The following is a 20,639-nucleotide window of genomic DNA, read 5'->3' as shown; positions in this document are numbered from 1 at the left end:
TAACAGTACAATACAGTGCAATGTATGTTTACATTGCTGTCTGGGGGTACAGGCTGATAAGAATGGAATGTAGTCTTGTGTCATACAGTATATAATATACTTAGCATACTTTAAAATAATTAATTCCAAAAAATGTCTTAAAGCAAATAAGGATGCCATATCATTTGTATTCAGTACAACATGCATACAAACTTAATACACAAGCATATATTAAAATATATGTTGAAGAGATTGGAGACTGATGTAGAAAGAAATATCATCATCAGAACTATGACCCTTCCTTTTTATCTATGACCCTTTTGCGGTCGTGTTCGTGGCATTCAAAAAGTAAAACACCTTCTTAGTTCCACAACAGGTAGTGAAGACCTGTACACATACCCAAGAGTCAAAGGTTTTGTAAAATATCAAAACCAGAGTTTATTTAAAAAGCAATGGGCATCTATATTATCGTCTAGGGGTATGGGTTGACGATAAGCTGTGGCATATAGCGCAGTCTCAAGGTCATTATGACCTAAAAATCAGTCAATATGTGTATTATATTCACTTTCATTTTACCTGCTAAAATTTTGAGGGTAGCTTCTGGTTCCAATGATACAAGACAGGCACTCTGAATGCAAGGAATTTCTGAATTACTTGTAATATTGCACATGTTACACAATACATGGAGTTGCTGCGTTCGTTTCGCCAACGCTTTACGATTCAACAACTTGTTCCAATCTGTAATACAGAAAGTAGACATGGTTATGACTGCACGATTGAAAATTGAAGAAAAATATACATTTTGGAAACATGCTAAACGTTTTGCAATTTTTAAACTTAGTTTATATCAGCTGCTGCTTTTACATATTTTTTCAAAAGTTTTTTCAACTGTCGTAAGCCCTTGATTGACACTGAAGTGTTTAAGGTCATGTCGTGAATAATGTTGCCGAACTTCCGACAGCATAATAAAATTAATATACATTTTAGTTTGATAAAAAAAGATAAATATATTTTCATTTTAAAAATAATACAACCAGTTAAAAAGCTAATACATCTATTATGTTAACTTACTTTGACATGCCTATCAACATACCTTTGAGCTCTCCATGCCCAAGCCGTCCAAACCTGCCAACTACTAATCTCCACGGATGAGCCGCTCTACACATTACCTCCAGAATAAAATCCCAGATCTTACTCAACGCGATTTGCCGCACAGAAACCTTTTTCCGTCGCGTATGATTGGGAACGTCAATACTGATTATTTTAGTGTCCATCGTTTCTCCCTTGTTATCTGTACATGTTGCGAGAATCCATCTTTGGTCATGTGATAAACAATAAACGCAGAACAATTCTCCCCACTGTTGTTGCCTCTCCCCGAATGTTTCCCCTAGCTCAGTTTGTTTATCCTTGATGGGGGCGAGCACATATGGCGGCTGGTAGAGCCTTTGTAAATGAGCAGCAGAATCCTGTTGTAAAAAACATTTGTATAAATTAAATAATTTCATAGCTAATTATCCATAATACACAAGTATATATATTTGCATATATGTTGAAGAGATTGGAGACTGATGTAGAAAGAAATAACATCATCAGAACTATGACCCTTCTTTTTTTATCTATGACCCTTTTGCGGTCGTGTTCGTGGCATTCAAAAAGTAAAACACCTTCTTAGTTCCACAACAGGTAGTGAAGACCTGTACACATACCCAAGAGTCAAATTTTTTGTAAAATATCTCTTTTTTAACTACTTTGAAGTTAAAGTGTAAAAACCTTTGCATGCTTATAAACCAACTAACATGGCCCAAAATTGTAGAGATGTTGGTTACGCTTCATTGGTTTCACAGTTTACTGTAATTGAAACTTTCCTATTGAATGAAATAAAGAGACACATACCCGGTTTGTTTTTAAGATCCCTTCCAGTTCAGCCGTGGGTCCGAAGCCGGTCATACTCTTACTTAGCAAGGTGGGCGTAACAATCTTCCGGCATTGTGAAAACACGGAGAACGCTAGGCACTTGGCATCGTCCAGCGATGGACTATTGAGGTCACTATTCATTGTATGAATTATCTTGGAAACTGGAACAATCTGTTGATGATAAGAACATAATTGGTATTGCACAATGTAAATATATAAGGCACATAATTGCATACACAAAACACAAACAAATGTGTGATATACAGTGTTTAGATAAATTGCGGTAAGAATCAAGGAAGTGCATATCAGAATTATAACTCTTAAATTTGATTTTTAAGTATTTGAGAAGAGGTACAGGGTATTTGTATTACTAGTCGAATACGAAAACGATACTTAAACACATTTTGAGAACCAACTCAGAAAATGTGAGAGACAACAATGATAATAATCTTTAGCCTAAAGACTTGTCTACACTATCAAACTTTATGTGACAAAATATATATATATAAACTTTATTTATTCACGAGACTGATGTACAGTACAACTCGTTCAATCAACATTGATTGTTTTTACACAAGTTCGTGATATTACGACAAAAAACCAACACCATATAAATACGACAAAAAAGATAGAAAAAAATTGAAATTGAAAAAATATGTGCCCATATATGGACATGATGATTTCATATCACTACCATATTTGAGCATATCACTACCATATTCAGGCACATCACACTTTTTTTGTCAAACTAGTTTGATAGTGTAGACAAAGCTTTAAGCTCAATCTCCATAATAAATGTTTAAACTAACCTGTAAAACGACAGAACGTTTTAACTTCTCATCCAGGTTAAGATACATCTCCATAAAACATCGTACCAAACCCACAGTCGCTATGGAGTTGAAATCGCCAGTCGATTCATAGTCGGATGAGAACGGGTCGATCATGTAAACGACGATCGCTGGTGGATGGACTGTGTCGTCATTGTCCGCAGACAAGCTGGGATTTTCTTTGTTTTCGACCACTTCTGCGTTGTCTTGACAACCTGTGAATAGATTAGTTGAGATAGTTTGTTATCAATTTTAAAGCAATTCGAAAAAAAAAACCATTAAAGAGTATAAAAAAAAACACACCAGAATTGAAAAAAAAAACCTCATCAGAGGAGTTTAAAAAAACACACCAGAGGAATTAAAACAATTTAATTTTAAGGTTTATTATATAGATTAAAATGTAGTTTTGTGTGTGGAAGGCGTCATTATATAACAATTTACTTTTGAGTGAATAGTGAAACTAGCCTAAACTGCAGGCTACTTTAATTCAAATTAAAAAATTATCATTATTTACGATTCCAGAAATTACTCTTACCAGAGTTAGCAGATTGACATGGCGCTGCTGGTGGTCCCATGTCTCCATCACGAGGTGTTGACGTTGAATTATATGAATTTGAGCTTGGGTTGACAGGTTTGCTGGCCACCGACGGCCCAGAACCGGGTCGTCCACGGAAAAAGATGTTCTCATCAATTGGTTCACTTAATAAGAATGGGGCTGAAAAATACAATAATTTAAACCTAGGTTGAAGTGCAATTGCATAAATCCTAGGTTAAAGATGTATTGTCCTCCTGAAAAAAATGTTTTTTATTGAATATATATTTACTCAAAAAAAAATGTAATTTAAAGCAAAAAAATTGTCAAATTGACTGCCAGTCAATGGGTTTTTGTTTTGAATTTGACCATTTATTTTGTCATTTTATATGAGAAAACATTATTTTTTTTTCATGTTTCATTTCTGACAAATCTGACATGACAAAGAGTACAATAACAGAGATATATTGCATAGATCTTTGGTAATACTGAAACATACTGACAATGATTACTATAATTATTACATACATCTGACAAGGCAGTGGGGTTTTATTACTGTTTACTGTAGTATTATGTATTGCACAAAGTGTAACATAAAGAACCAGAAATTAAATTAGAATAATAAATTAAATAATTTTCTTTTATGAATTTTCATTCTCAACTCACCAACATGATGTTTGCAAACTTGAGCATACAGCTTCAACTTAGAAGCATCTGGGTGATTCCCTATATGGAAGAAATTGATCAAAAAAGAGTGAAAACAAAATGAGAAATTTATAAGCAAAATAATTCAATCCAACATCATTTTTTAGTCTCATGATTTTCTTACTTACCTATTCGCGTAAACCAGCCGTCTACAGATTCTCGGTGAAGTTTAGAGGCGGCTTTCTTGCCGACGCGATAAATACCATCGCGAAGTTTTGGAATTGGAACGTGTCTTCCTAATCTACAGGTCTGTAGAGAAAAAAAAATAAACAAATTGGTTTGATTGTAAAGATATATTGTCCACCTAAAAAAATGTTTTTCCACATTTTTTGTTGGTGGATATGCCATTTTAATGTCGCTTAATAAGAATTCACAAAAACTGGATCGAAAAAAAAATGATTTACCTGAAAAAATGTACTTTCAAGCAAAAAACACTTAAATTGTCTGTCATACAATGGTTTTTTGGTTAAAATTAACAGTTTCTTTTATCTTATTATAATAAGTGAAATAATTATATTTCTTTTTTTTTTACAGAAGTGAATAACTTTATTAAAACTGTAAAATGGTCTATTTAAAATCTGATTTTATTAATCTTCATTTTTCATGTTTTTGGGGGACAATACATCTTTAATGAATATAGATGGCTTTTACTGTATCCTCCATTTTAGTGGTCTGTGTCAAGAGCTCTAGAAACTGATCATAGTTTAGTAATAGAGTACTCACTTCATACACTGCACTGAGTTCTTTAAAGAATGCCTTGGCTTTCCTCAGAATGTAATGGTTGTCTGGCGCTACAACTAAATACGCTACATCTCGAGGGCAACTGTAAGGTTCAAGTAATAATTTCTCCTGCGAAACAAACATCACAAATAGAGATTTTAGTTGGATAATCTTGCACATTTAACAAAATAGAATTTCATATGACTTTGCGACAGAACAAGTTATTCATTCATTCATTCACTTTTACTGCCAAGAAAATTAACAAGCAAAAACAGATAATATCAACTTATAAAATGTTAAAGAAAAATACTACTTTTGTCTTTAAAAAAGAAAACAAAATTACAAAATTAAAAAACAATTAATGCCATACTGCCAGAATGTAGCATAATTTATTTATTTGTTCAACAATAGTTAGTAAGGGTGGTCTATATAGCTAAATCATTTGGGACCCTCAGAACAACTCAATTTGACAAGCCAATGATGAAACCTCTACTAAGATAGCATGTTCTATGTGGATAGTAAAATCTTACCCATTTTCTTAGTGCATAGGGTGAGAACGATAGCCATTCTTTGTCATGTCCAACCAGTAATGGTGGAATGGGTAATGGATGTGACGATTGTTGAGGACCTGAAAGATAATTAAATTATTATAAATATATTTATCAACAATTCATTGTCTCAAGGCAAACTAAAAATAATGTAATGTGAAAACTATACATACCTTTTGTAGCACAATTAAAGAAAAATTGCCAGGTCAAAGGTCCTTGGACAGTGTAGACTTTCTCCCAGGCTCTTCTATTGCCCCGTTTTAATACAGCATCTTGTAACAGTGGCTGCATGGAGGACAATGCCCTCATTAACTCTTGTGTCGTTAGACAACTCTTTTGAGGATCTGCAAATTAAAAGATTTAATAAATTTTAAAGATACAACAAAAATTAATTTATTATGTGCTACAACATATAAACAATGCATTGTAATAATGTTTAAAAAGGTAAAGTTCTGAAATGGGCAAGACCCTTTAGCTAGATTTTTATCTTCTCTTCTCTAAAGGAATTTTATTTAAAAATACAAATTACTTTACAAAAGAAACATTTAGAACTCATTAATTATCACTTTATTTTTAAATGAAAAGTGCACAGGCTATCTTCTTTAAAATGACAAATAAATAAATAAAAATAAATAAATTTCATTTAATTAATTAATTTTTAGTTGAGGCATATCTGAAATAGTAATACATCTTATTACAAAGTTAACAAACGCGTTCAGAATATGCACAATCAAATTCTTGCAAAGAAAAAACGGTTAATGACAATTTTATGCACTTATATGCTGTACATGATGGTACATAATTAATGATAACTATATACTTTATTACTTGCTTTCAAGGGAATCAACTCAAGGCCTAGATGCAGACAAGATATTCAACCTATATATTCATTTGTTTATGAATACTAATGAGTCATTACTCATCCTAATTGGTTGGAAATGACATCACCTCATGTATTGTTTCATGAGCTGAATATAAAACATTTGTTTTTATAGATACATTCTAACTCGAATCCAATATAATCAAACACTTTATTTCGCTATTTTAATAGTTTTGTATCATATTATATTATTGTAAATATTATATTCAAATGATTTGATATGGAGTGCAGAACTTGGGTTTCTACCTATTCTTAATCCTGATCATTATTCATTTGTGACCAAAACAATTCTGATTTGTTTCCGTTTATAAATTAATTTTAATTTTTCAGAAATGACACTATGTAATTGTGATGCTAATAATGCAACATTTATATAGCGATATTTCTTAAAGATCAGAGTGCTTGAGTGTCTGTTGATTATTAAAATTATCTAGACTCTGAGCAGGAAATAAATCTAAATGTATTCTTCCTCTTAAAATATAGGTATATTACTGTTTAAGTTAATTACAAGAACAAAAACAGACAATCATTTACTATTGATCAAGATAGGCTTTGAGATTTGTCTTACTACAGTGTATAGCAAAGTTATCCAACCTATATTGACTATACACTAATGATTCATGACCCGTGATTTCTTATAAATTACACCATGTAAATATGTACATTTCTACCTAGTTATGTCAACTGCAGATACAAAGCTAAGTTCTAAGCAGTACAAGTCCGCTAGCAAATGGCCAGTACAAGTCCGCTTGTGGCCAGTGGCCAGTACAAGTCCGCTTGTGGCCAGTGGCCAGTACAAGTCCGCTTGTGGCCAGTGGCCAGTACAAGTCCGCTAGCCAATGGCCAGTAAAACCCATTAAAAAAGGCCCGTAAGACCTGCCAACTGGTCCATTTAAGTAAATTTTTCTCAGAAAATTTCATATACATAATAAACTATTGAGTGAGTTTGAATTTAGGCCAGTAACAAACTGATTTACTGGCTGGTAATTATTATGAATTACACCTGCCAAGTCCAAATTTATTTCTTATTCTATTTGGGTTTACATCAGGGATCTAAAATTAAAATGCTCCCTATATTTGAAAACAGAGCGGTTTTGCGTTTTTAATAAAGTAGCCAAGGATTACCAAGAGTAAATTAATGACTGTCCTATCAGATAGGTAGTAATCCCCCTCATACAGGAGCAATTTTGCGAACAAGTTCACCAGGTCTGTTGTTACTTAAAACTCGTCTGGAATGATGAACTGGGTTCTTTAAAGTGCACACAATTATCCGAGAACCAGAACTAGGTGTGAGTCAGCCTCGAACACATGCTGATACTGTTGGCTCTTTAGGTATTGTAAACAACGCCCTGCCTTAACCACTCTGGCATTTGACTCGCATGTGATTTTGCGTAAATAATTGTCAGTTAATAAAAAATGAAATAAAATATTCTTTAGATGATAAAACTGAAGGTTACTTACGGCAAGTAAATGCCCAACTATGTAGCACAGATTTGTTGTCTTGCAGTATACGACTGTTGCCGCCATCAGCCAACTGGCGACCCTCCTCAATTGCTGCGTAACATGCATTACAACCATCTATTATTGAAAAACACATCAATGCAACTTGTTAAGATTTAAATCAATTTAACAGTGTTTATCAAACAGTAAAAAATCATCTTAACTATTATTATTGAATTTAGTTTTGAAAATTAACCTAAGAAAATATATTTGTTTATTTAAACTAGTTTGGCAAAAAAAAGAGTGTGATATGCCCAAATATGGTAGTAATATGACATCATCATGTCTATATATGGGCACATCACATTTTTCTGATAGTATAATTTGATAGTGTAGACAGAGCTTGAGATGACCATTAGATAAAAATAACTGGTTTGATAAAAAAAAAAAATGCGTTTTTACATTATAAGCACTTCTGTGTCTTGACTTAAGCAAAAATATTGACATCTTAAATGCCACTGTACTACTCACCTGCTATCTCCAATTGTAAACGTAACTTTTCCATTTGATTCTGGTTGCTCCAACTACTCCTTTTCTTAATACTGTTTAATCTGCACAAAGTTGAATAAGGAGAATTACAAAGTTCTTGTAGCATTTTCACTACGTTCTCCGTAGTACTAAGTTTTGTTTCATTCTCTCTACCTTTCCCGACGGAATCTTTCCCTGACGTAGTTTCAATATTATTAATCCCTTTCGAGCATGCCCATAATGCTTGATCGTTCGACTGTCCGATAACTTCTGATTCGTCCTCCGCAAACAGTCCGCTGACAAAAGCGCACTTGCGGTTCATAACCGCACTGAAACCGCACACACATTTGTACTGATGTTGGGCAGAATGATCCTGGATGTACATCCCTGCATCCGCTCCTTTTATGTTCATATTACACGCGCAAATCACGCAACTGTCAAAGTTTCGATCCTTATAAATGTTCATGAGCGAATCGGACAGAATTAAATTTACCATAACGCTATCTACTTCTGGACATATGCTAGTAGACGTGGGACCCTCAATAGAATTAAGATTTTTGATATAAGATGAAGCCTCAGATGCTGGACTTTGTAATTCCATATTATGCACACTCCTTGGTTCATGAAAGGTAGCTGGCGATTGCATACTAATAGAGGCTACTGACGGAGGCCGTCCAATGCTTCTAGGACCGTGTTCCATGTGGGCTAGCCCTACCATCTGGTTATCTTTAACTTGCATGGGGTATTCCATTTTAGTAGGGGGAATCTAAAAAATAATTATACATACAATTATTTTACTTTAAGTAAACAAATGTATACAATATATAATAGTATACAATTTCAATGAATTTGGTACATATCAATAGAGTAGATCCTCTACTTTGGGACACTCCTATTAACATGATACTTTCCAGTGAAACAAATGAGAATATTTTAACACCACTTAGGCTAACCCATATACGAAGGAAACACCTATTCAAGGGACACTCATGGAACCAAACAAGGTATCCCCTTAATAGGCAGTGCTCAGGGTACACTTTATTGGGTACTGGAGGTGTTCTCGGGTTCTACTGATACTAGCCTGCATGAAATCAAACCTGCTGTGTTTGCAGTCTGTTGCGCCCACTTGTGATTACGCAATACAGGACTTCTAGTGGGAACCACACTTTAGTACTGAGAGCCTTACCTGCCAAGATGCTTTATAATAGCAGATTTCAGGCACTCTGAAGGGTGGCAACCTGGAGCTAGGCAGGTTTTTGAGTGGTGCGTACATACTTGGTCCTACAAACTTCTCCACCTGTGATACCTTGAATACATATGTCCAATCCTAAAACAATTTAAAAAATACAATTACTATGTGTCAGAATACCTCTTAATAGTGAAATAATAATTGAAACTACATCCTTGTAAGATAATATGAACAAACTACAAGCAATAAAGCTCTGTCTACAATATCAAACTAGTTTGACAAAAAAATGTGTGATGTGCCCAAATATGGTAGTGATATGCTCAAATATGGTAATGATATGACATCATAATGTCCATATATAGGCACATCACATTTTTTTGTCACATAAAGTTTGATAGTGTAGACAAAAAACCTGTTTTTATATGTTTGCTATTTTATCAGTTTCTAGTTTATTTATGAATTATATATTACAATTATTGCAGACAGCCTTTTCACAAATACATCAAGTGAAACACACCTCGATTGAATGAGGCCTAGGACTTCCCATGTCCTCATCAACTTCGACCTCCGTCAGTTCACCGTTGACCATCACTTGTGGCTCAATGATGGTCATGCCTGCCGACTCTGGATTTGTGTACTCCACAGCACCAGGCGTTACCGGTGAAAAAGCGGTGTGTTGTTGTTCTAATGAGGGCGGTGTTGGGAACATCTGTGATAATTCGGGACCAGTGGTGCCTGTAGAGTTACAGAAATAATGTTTATTAGCAATCACCAAAATTCATACTTTTTAATGAAGTAAAGAATTTAATAGCAATAACAATTTTTATTTGATTCTGTGCATTTGAGATTGTAAATGTACTGATAATTGTATTAATTTTTATTATAATTTTAAGTTAGCTTTTCTGGCACTTGTTTAAATTGTTAATCACATTGAGGCTTTGCCATATAAGTATTCATTATTATTAAATATAAACGAACTGAAGATGCTTTATTTTATACCAGCAATAATAATTCAAGGTTACAACAAATAATAAATGAAAATATTAAATTAAATCGGCTAAATAGGAAGTTTTTTTAAAATACTAAACAGCTTTTAAGTCAAAATCCTGAAATTAACCAAATTATATGTATAAAACAGAGAATGATATAAACCAGGTAAAGAATAGAAAAATCTTAGCTAAGTATTTACTAATCACAAATGGTTGTATGATAGCTCACAAGGGAATTGTATAATCACTGTATATAAATCTTGCTGTAAGACGGTACGTACGCCTCAATTCTTGTGTGATATATTACGTTTGTCAAGATGTTTGTGGAACAGGTTTGGACAGGAATCATCTGGTAACATAGTAACATGACTAGAATAACATTCATGTTATTGATAATGTGACTGACAGTCATCAGGGTAATGATTTTATCATTTCTTGATTGTTATCAAATTGTGCCGTTTAATTTGATAATAATCTATAAATATATGTATTTGAATAATTAAATATTTCTCATTTTTTAAGGTTTATTATTAGTTTTGATAAAAAATAAACTAGTAGAATATATATACATTGTAATATACATTGTAATTAAATAGTGAAACATTTCAATATGGATTGGGCTGTAAGGTGTGATACACATGTCAGTCCTTACCATCACTAGTTATTTTTTAATCAATTTATATTGTACATGTAAATGTCTCATAATAAATATATAAATTTATATTATATAAATTACTTTATTAGATCAAATAAATAAATAAATTTATTGTCATTATGTAAATATAGCAATAATAAATCTATATTTGAAGTTTAATAAACAATGTATGTAAAGTTACTATTTTTAAATTAATACATATACAATGTATTGGCATTGTGTAAATAAAGCAAATACAAATCTATATTTGAACTTATTATAAAATAAAATTTAAAGTGGGATACTACAGTAATATGTATAATTTTCTACATTTACATTTTAAAAAATAGATTTAAATCCAGGGCAGAGTTATACGATTTATGTTTGTTTACTAATTTATTCCAAGCATGCATTTTAGGTTTGGCATGTTGTCAAAAATCATCGATTAAGAATAATGACGGGCGAACAGTTGAAGTTATGTTAATTTGTCAACTTTGTCAAAATGCCTCGTCGTCGTCGATTGTAGACAACAGTATGAGTAGAGCAATCAAGGCTAGAACACTAATGCAAAACAAAAATGTTTGACCTTGGTCATATAAAATGGACTCGAAAAAACTTATCATTTTGATATTAAAATTCTCTTGAAGAATATATTATCATTAGGTAAATATATATGACAGCTACAATGTATCAATGTATTCTGCAAATTTATTTGCGAATATTTGGTATTTCAAATGCATATTTTTTGTACAACTATTTAGGCTTTTATGTTTTTGTTTGTCATATATAATTAATTGTATATATAATTTATTTTTTGAGCTTGTCAAAAATACAAATTTGAATTAAATTTAGGGTTAAATCAATAATTTAAATCAATCATATAAAAATCATTTTGCAGTGACTATGGTTGAAATCCAGGCAAAAAAGGAACATTTCCTAAGACAGTATAATCCCAGGGGACACATTCCCAAAATTCAAGGTGACTGGAAACAAAGGCACATATTCTCTGTAAAAAAAAGGGGACACATTCCCAGGATATAAAGTGACACACTCTCTGGAACAAAGGGATGTACTGATAAGAGAGGTTTGCAGTACACTATATCTTTCCTAAAACTTAAGCAAGGTTGAGAATATACAAACATTTGGCATACTCCGAATCTTAAAACCTTAAATGGATCTACATACATAACATGAAACAAACTCCTGAAATCGCATATTCAAAACGAAGCACATACCTGGAACACCTGTAGAGCTAGATAGGGAATTGCCCATGCAAGGTTTATTGTTGTCATCAATTGATGGTCCAGACAGCTTCAGATCTATATCATCAAATGGTTCCTGGAGACAAAATTGACCGATATTGTAACAAAAAACTAATCTAAAGCTCTGTCTACACTATCAAACTAGTGTGATGTGCTGAAATATGGTAGTGATATACCCAAATATGGTAGTGATATGACATCATCATGTCCATATACGGGCATTTTTTGTCACATAAAGTTTGATTGTTGTAGACAGAGAAGTTTGGTATAATGCTGATATAAATCGTTTGTATGGTGAAGTAAAGACATACATTAGAAGTTACATTATTTATATCTTAATTCAAATGTTGCAAGGATTGGAGACTGATGAACTAAGGAAATGTTTCATCAGAACTATGACCTTTCTATTTGATCTTTGACCCTATGAGGTCGTATCCATGACAGAAAGAAGGCAAAACGCCATCCTAAAGTCACAACAGGTATTGAAAACCTGTACACATACCTCAGAATCAATGAAGCATAAACATTCTTTAACAAACAATAACAATGTAAACATTTTATATACAATATTGATTCCATTAATAGTAATTCACCAAAAATGGCAAACATGTATATTTTATTCAAATTCCTTAGAAAAAAAACATCAACAACCACACACATATAGAAACAAAAACCTATATATATTATATACAAATACGTTGCATAACAGTGGCTGAAACGACACAAAAGAGTTAACAACATTATTATCAACTTACCCCAGGGTCATCGTCACTGCCATCACTGTCAAAAAGTTGATCAAGGTCCGTGTTAGTTACAGCCAGGTCTGTCTCGAGGAAAAATGAGGACGAGTTCCTTTGGTGCATGGGTTGTTGACCTATAGGTAAAAGAAGATATATCAATAATTTACGATCAAAATAAAGCTGTTGTGTGCATTTGAATACCATACATGTCATACATAAACTAACATAGATTGGCGGTTCAAGGGGATTAATATTTTGCTGAAGTTGTTAGCTGTTTGGATATCCTGAACCTGGGTTTTCTCCAAGGCTATCTGGAGACTTTCTATCTGGTTTTTCCAAAGCTGTTATGTAGATAGGAACTTCTATTTGTGGATTTTTCCCAAGCTGAACATGTAATTATGAATTTGGCTTTTCAGTTCACCAACCTAGTTCAGCAAAGTAGGGTTCAACAGCGGCTATCAAAGAGGACATTTTTGCACCCCATGGGCATGTTAAGACAAGGGGAATATCACTTACCCCCATCTGCTATGTCTGTGGGAGAGGCAAGGCATGTTAAAGCACCGGATGACAGTGGATCGTTCTCACCACCTTGTCTTTGTTTTAAGTCTTCCTCCTGAAAAAAAAAAAATAATAATAGTTTACTAAGCAGTGAGCATAATTAGAATATACAACAAGTTTACAGTCAACTCTCCCAATACCGAACAACCCTTGGGCTGGGCTAATATGTCTGGTTTTCTGGAAAGTCTGGTATTCAGAATGTGTTCTTAATGGTAAAAATAAATTTGGAACTTTTTGGACATCAAGATTGGTTTTGGAAGAGTTTCCGGTTTTCAGATTGTCTGGTATTGGGAGATTTACTGTATTATAAAAATACAATATCCGTATGACCTAATTTCCATAATATTCTAATAATAATGTGTGTTTTATAGATCATAAAATAAAATCAACCACTGACCTGTTTCTTTTTATCTGGCTTAGCTTTGAAGCTCCCTCTTCTTCCTAATCGCTGCCTCGCTTTCGTATTATTTGATTTTTTATTGTAAACTGACGACATTGTACGACCACTCTGTAAATAAGAAAAAAAAATGTGTTAAAATAATTTTTTTTTTTAATGTGACCAACTAAACAAAAAAGAACATTTTATTTCAATTAGAATAAAGTGTTGACATTGAATAACTTGAGATTCAAATAAATTTGTTTGTTTATAACTAAGGAAATATTGGGGGAAAATCAATAAATTGATTATAAAGACAATATTATTAAACCAAAGGTTGGAACAGAATGAAATTAAATTTCCAAACTCATACAATATAAAGAGCTCCCTCTATAGTTTATTGCATTTATGAGACAGGAACCTGTTAAAGGAAGTGTGGATAAGGCAATATTAGCGTTTGACTACTGGAGAAAATAGGTCCAATCTGCCGAACTTCTGAACCAAAACAATGCCTTCTATGACTAACACTATATGACACATCGCCAACTTATAGTTCTTTACTAACTCAGAGGCAAGATTATTATATTTGTTGTAGTCAGAAGACGAGATGTATGCCAAGAATTGTAGCACAACGCAGGTTTTTGTAACTTGATGGGTGTTGTTTATCCTTGAAGTCAGTTTAAACTACTTTGAAAGTGTGCGCTAGGTTTAGTATCTTGAAGTAAAAATGTTTTCCTTAACATATGAATGTTAATTTACAGTACGTTTTTTAGATATAATTTAAGGTCACACTACATTTAATGTAAAAATAAATACTATATGGTCCTATTGCGATAACTTTTTTTCATCTTTAAATGCAATATTTTTTTACAAAAAGTCAAAAATTGTAGGAAATGGGTCTTTAACTGGTTGCAGAACTTACTTTTAGCACCTTACTTTATTTATTTTTTTAAACATATCACAAACATGACTATACACAGTTGAGACTACATACTCAATTTCTGTTATTTCCAACTGCACACTCTCTCATAACACCCACCACCACCTACAGAACCTAGCCCATATCCATCTATTACTCCCACTTTCAGCTTCCTCAGTCAGTTACTCTCATGCTTTCCACCAGTAATACTAAGACTAATTACTGAATGATCATTTCAGAGCCTTGTAAATTACCCATTAATGATTTCACCACATAGAACACGTTCCAAATATTGTTTGACCTCTACTTACATTGGGTGATGTAATGTCCGACTCTTCAAATGCATAGGGGTCAATGTCTGGGGAAGGCTGGCGTCCAGGTCGTCTCTCCTCGTACATTCCCGGCATCATAATAGAGTCACTACGATATAAAAATGACTTCTCCTGTCGAAGCTTCTTATGTGGTTGATAAAAAACTCTGTTCGCAAGAGAATACATTATACATTATAATTCAGTTTTGCCCATTATATAAATGTAAAGGTTTTATTTATAGAACATTTTAATGGTTACATAGCATAGATGAATCAATGACAATTGTTATTTATTGACGATTATGTATTAGTAGACAGTTAATCAGTTACTGTAGTTAAAATATATTTAATGATATACAATAAACTATCAATAACTGTATATACACAATCAATAGGTAGTTTTATATGAATGCGATTGAACCAATACAAAGTAGGTCCAAAATATTGATCTTATACAGTTCATTATACTTTTAACTTAAATTACGAAATTTACTATAAAAAAAAAACCAATAATCATACAGTACAGTACAAACTACAAGTAGTAGGCAGCATATTAATGGGATAGCTTGGGGACACAGTATCTGGGATAATCCCATTATTATGGGTTTTTGCAGAATAAGGCATTAGTGTAAGTGTTCAATATTATAATACTGCCCCTTGTTCATTTCACAGGAAAATGTAATGTTAGTCTTAATAGGGATGTCCTAAAGGAGACATTCTACTGTATATCTATTAGTCATTATGATACATCGTATACAGGTTAGCCATTTTTAATAGAACCATTGTTTCAACAACAAATATTGGTTAATAATTGAAAATGGAATGGATACTTACTCATCACTATTATCAGGTTCATATAAAGTATCCAACAAAATATCTGATTGATCTTCAAGTTCTAAAGTTGTCTTTGGCAACAAAGGCCGTTTAAAATTCAAAGGAAATTGGAAATGTTTCCATAAAACATCATCATCGTCTTTAACTTCTGTTTCTACACACTTTTGATTTGAAGTCCTTTCGCCCTTGGCAAGCTCAGTAAAAACATGGTCTTTATTTTCCATCGCAACAGGATATGGTTCAGTTTTTATAACCGGCACATTACTGGCGGTCGGCGTGCCGGAATCGCTACCGGCTCGCGTCGGCGGAGGGTACGGGCTAAGCGTAGGCATGGTCCTCTCACCGACGCCCAATGATTGATTGACGGGTGCGGTGAGAGGCGAAGGTGCGGCCGATTGCGGAGTTTGAGGTTGATTAGAATCGGACCGTAATAAATGGTTTGCCGGTTTAGATTTGTTATCCATACTAACGACTGCGCCGGATTGCGCAACACCTAATCGGTGAGACATTACTTCTTGCTCAATTGAATAACAATCTTCAGTCATTGGCACTCGGTGATGAAACAAGTTTATCGACCGTGGACGTTGCTGTTGTTGCTGTTTGTCTTGTTTAGTATCCAATTTATGTTTCATGTGAGAACTTGCAGCCGGAACTTTGGCGGCACCCAATGGAACTAAAGAAGGTTTCATTTTGGAGTTCCTGTTCCTGTCCAAACAAAATAAGAAAGCATTTGTAATTTCATTCACGTAATCACTTTCTAAAGCGTAATGATTTAAAATGAGGCTCTCCAAGCTTGTTTGATGTCAATTTGTTTTGGGTGTTGATGTACTTTTTTTGTTGTCATCTTGAATGTCATCATTTGAATGCATTACCAAGAGCAGTGTTTACAACAAAGATAATTATGATCTTGTTTGACCTAACTTGATCATCAATTGTTATTATCCAAACTAGCAGTAGCCATTTTTTGGGGATAATCTCTGAATTAGTTCAACAAATACAAAATAAAATTTTTTTAAAGTAGCTAACTTGCCTTGTACATGCACACGTTGCTCTCTTAGTCGGCTCCGTAAAATGCCACGATCCAATCGTATCGAGTAGTTTGCTTGTTTGTGTTTGCGCATCATTCTCGTCAAGCCCTGCGGCTACGTTCAGAGCTTCTGCGGTCGCACTACTGTTAATAAAAAAAAAATTTAATTTATTCTTTAATAAATTCTCAAAAATAACTAGATGCGTATTAAACACAGGTTCATGTTTCAATCTACACTCTTATTTCAATCAAAAGCTAACTATAAGTACATGCACTCCATTTTATAATATTAACTTAGCAACAATCCTCCATTTTGTTTAACATGTCAATAATCTAGAGATCATTGTCTCTCTTACGCTATTACAGTAATAAATATTACACAAAAAAAAGTACTTCATAAATTTATTATGCATTGAAATTCAATGCAAATATATTCATTAATATTTTTAAAAACTATGGCAGGACTTACTGTAAATGTACATCTAAATGAAGAAATAAGGTATGACGTTGAAAATTGTTTATATAATTTTTACTAATGCCCACTTAATGTAACAGATTTAATGCCAAAAAGATATCCTAATTTTTATTGAAAATGAACTGAGATAGCAATGGCAATAATAACGTAGGAAGCTAGAACAATTATTATGAGGAGGCATGCATTAAATTAGCATTAATTTGCATTTTATTTCATATCAAGAAACTATTGTTGTCTATATTGACTATCATAATTCTTATCAAATCGTGACAATTCACAATCAAATTTAAAATGTATTTTCAATTTTCTGTTTGTTCTTATTAATCTTCGTATTACTGATGACGTTAAGAATAAAATTTATGCATATTAAGGTCAGTGGACCGTGACGTGGGGATTTAACCTTGATTGATTAAAACACATTGGAATATTATTTTTTTTAATGAATGAACAGAAAAAGACAGTCTGTGCTATGCTTAATGGCAGACAATGAAAATCTTGCATACATCCATTAATAGTACCAATGTGGTTAGCAAGCCAATGTTGTGTTAGCTCATCTACTTTAAACGCTTTAATTTCAAATATTTCTGAAGAAAAACCAAATTAAATATGTGGATATTTGAGGTTACTCGACCCATTACAATGTGGTTTTTGGTTATTAATCTAATTATATTTAGTGGTCGTCTATGTAATACTTAAAGGAATACATTTGTACAAACGGTTTAATCTTGTTAAAATAAAATAAATAAATAATACTATAACAAATAATTTCCTATTTTTACTGGTACAGTTAGATTCATAAATTCTTTGAAACATTAGTATACTTATATTGTTGAATACTACAAGATAAATATTTGTGAGGCATATAGTACATATCTCTAATGAGCTTGTAAAGAACATTAAGAAATATAAACACATGTTGAAGAAGCTTTCTGGCAATTCTCTGACTACCACTGACAGACCTGTCATTAATAATTATCGCATGTAAACATTACATGTAGTGCCTTGTAGGTTGCCACATTCTTTATATATTTTAGCCCACTGAATATTATCTAGTTCCTAGTTCTAGTAACTATTATATTAATAATTATGATGCAATAATAATGTGCTACAATGAGAATCAGTGATAGGTAGATACTAACAAATGAATAGTAGCTACTTATGGAACATTTCTAAAGCTCTGTCTACACCATCAAATTTTATGCAACAAAAAAATGTGATGTGCCTATGGACTTGATGATGTCATATCACTACCATATTTAAGCAATATTTGGCCACATCACGCTTTTTTTTGTCAAACATATTTTTGTCTCCTTAATACTAATAGGAGTTCAACTGAATTAGTTTAAAAAAAATGTTCTACATATATTTAGTAGTAGTATACTTAGTTTTATATCATATTTAATCTACTTTTCAAGATCATGAAACAATTTTAGAAAAGATAATCGGCATAGACCTGTTGTCTTATCATCCAACAGGCCATACTAAGTACAACAATTTAATTGCATTAATATTAAGTATTAAATAATAATTTCACAGCAAGAAATGAACAAAAATCAATCAAGTTCATAATGCATTGTACTTTATCACAACTAAAGGTTTGTATCATAAAGCCAACGCTATCCGAATTAAAATAATATTTTCATAGATTAATCAGTGTAGAATTTAGCTATGTCATTATCATACTGTACTATGGTAATATTTTAATTTTCACATGTTTACAGTACAATTACAATATCCTATGTTATAATTATCACTCTATAGAGCATTACTATGATTACATTAGTGATCACAGTTGATCTATTTGGAATCATCAACAGCAGTTAATTAACATTAGAATAGAGGAGCGACTACACTGCTTGCCTACTCTGGTATTTTACATATTCAGCATACATCACCTCCCATTGGCTTTGTGTGTACATACTGTATTGTGTGAATTACTCTATAAACATTAGCTTTCCGCCGCGGCAGCTATGTGTTGTCACTGTGTCATCAATGTTATCTAATTGTATGTAGTTGATTTAGAAGCAAATCATTATTTGGCGTTAAAAATGGCAATCATTATTTAAAGTATTATTCTGAATTCATAATCTGAATATTTATGAGGTATTTTTATTTTTTTAAGTAAAGTCTAATTTTTAAATACAATTATCATTAATATTAATAACTATGTATTTATGTGAATAGAAATTTTATTAAATATATAGTACAGTCAATTATACCAATACCGTTTTTCAACTTATCATATCTGAATGTTTATGAGACACTTTTTACCAAAGTAAATTAAGTCTAATTTTTAAATACAATTATCATTAATATTAATTACTTAATACTATGTATTTGTGTGAATACAAATTAGATGTTTTAGTAAATATAGTACAATCAATTGTACCAATACCAGACATTCTTCAACTAATCATATCTGAATATTTATGAGGCACTTTTTACCAAAGTAAAGTCTAATTTTTAAATACAATTATCATTAATATTAATTATGTATTTACTGTATGTAGGTGAATACAAATTAAATGTTAGTAAATATAGTACAGTCAATTGTACCAATACCAGACTTTCTTCAACTAATCATATCTGAATATTCATGAGGCACTTTTTATCAAAGTAAAGTCTAATTTTTAAATACAATTATCATTAATATTAATTATGTATTTACTGTATGTAGGTAAATAGGAATTAAATGTTAGTAAATAAAGTACAGTCAATTGTACCAATACCAGACTTTCTTTAACTTATCATATCTGAATATTTATGAGGCACTTTTTATCAAAGTAAAGTCTAATTTTTAAATACAACTATAATTAGCTAATAATATGTATTTATGTGAATAAAAATAAATACTGTACAGTCTGTTGTACCAATACCAGACATTCTGTAACTGTCTGATATTCTGGAAAGTCTTTCTTGGACATAAAAAAGTTTTTGGAAAAGAGATGAATGTATCATATTTTTTTCATTTTCTTTATTTATTAAATGTAATAATTTTTTTTTGGATCATTAAAAATGTAATAACTACTTCACACAAAATATGTAATTGTTGATGTGGAAAATGTATTGTTTTTATTTTATCATTAAATACTAAGTAATGGGTACTTCACACAAAATGGTTATAATGCAATTGTTGATAAGGTGTTTATTATTATTATAAAGTGGTCGTCGTTATTTGTCACAAAGCGACAAGATCATATGCCCTGCTTAAGAGCACCCTCATGAGGTTGGTCGGTCACTGCGCTGGTTCAAC

General features: G+C 32.2%; 1 protein-coding gene and 1 non-coding gene across 2 annotated transcripts in view; both read right to left on the bottom strand.

Annotated features, from left to right (window-relative positions):
• Positions 1–20,639, bottom strand: part of LOC144834786 (mediator of RNA polymerase II transcription subunit 13-like) — a 51,828-nt gene that overhangs the window by 6,300 nt on the left and 24,889 nt on the right. Inside the window, exons 9-29 of the mRNA XM_078689727.1 lie at positions 16,915–17,055; positions 15,885–16,589; positions 15,052–15,217; positions 13,843–13,953; positions 13,404–13,500; positions 12,903–13,021; positions 12,121–12,223; positions 9,780–9,997; positions 9,260–9,400; positions 8,077–8,839; positions 7,567–7,683; positions 5,399–5,569; positions 5,208–5,305; positions 4,681–4,806; positions 4,086–4,206; positions 3,919–3,978; positions 3,256–3,435; positions 2,703–2,935; positions 1,873–2,064; positions 1,073–1,445; positions 556–717 (exon numbers count right to left, since the gene is read on the bottom strand). Of these exons, the coding sequence (XP_078545853.1) occupies positions 556–717; positions 1,073–1,445; positions 1,873–2,064; positions 2,703–2,935; positions 3,256–3,435; positions 3,919–3,978; positions 4,086–4,206; positions 4,681–4,806; positions 5,208–5,305; positions 5,399–5,569; positions 7,567–7,683; positions 8,077–8,839; positions 9,260–9,400; positions 9,780–9,997; positions 12,121–12,223; positions 12,903–13,021; positions 13,404–13,500; positions 13,843–13,953; positions 15,052–15,217; positions 15,885–16,589; positions 16,915–17,055 (4,397 nt within the window). The remainder of the gene's footprint in view (positions 1–555; positions 718–1,072; positions 1,446–1,872; positions 2,065–2,702; positions 2,936–3,255; positions 3,436–3,918; positions 3,979–4,085; positions 4,207–4,680; positions 4,807–5,207; positions 5,306–5,398; positions 5,570–7,566; positions 7,684–8,076; positions 8,840–9,259; positions 9,401–9,779; positions 9,998–12,120; positions 12,224–12,902; positions 13,022–13,403; positions 13,501–13,842; positions 13,954–15,051; positions 15,218–15,884; positions 16,590–16,914; positions 17,056–20,639) is intronic.
• LOC144836528 (small nucleolar RNA SNORA23) lies at positions 12,490–12,655 on the bottom strand. The gene has a single exon (XR_013611355.1). It is a non-coding gene; the product is annotated as a small nucleolar RNA SNORA23 (small nucleolar RNA).

The sequence above is a fragment of the Antedon bifida genome, chromosome 2 (assembly GCF_963402885.1).
Source record: "Antedon bifida chromosome 2, ecAntBifi1.1, whole genome shotgun sequence".
Lineage (NCBI taxonomy): Eukaryota > Metazoa > Echinodermata > Crinoidea > Comatulida > Antedonidae > Antedon > Antedon bifida.
This window is presented reverse-complemented; position numbering and strand designations above follow the sequence as displayed.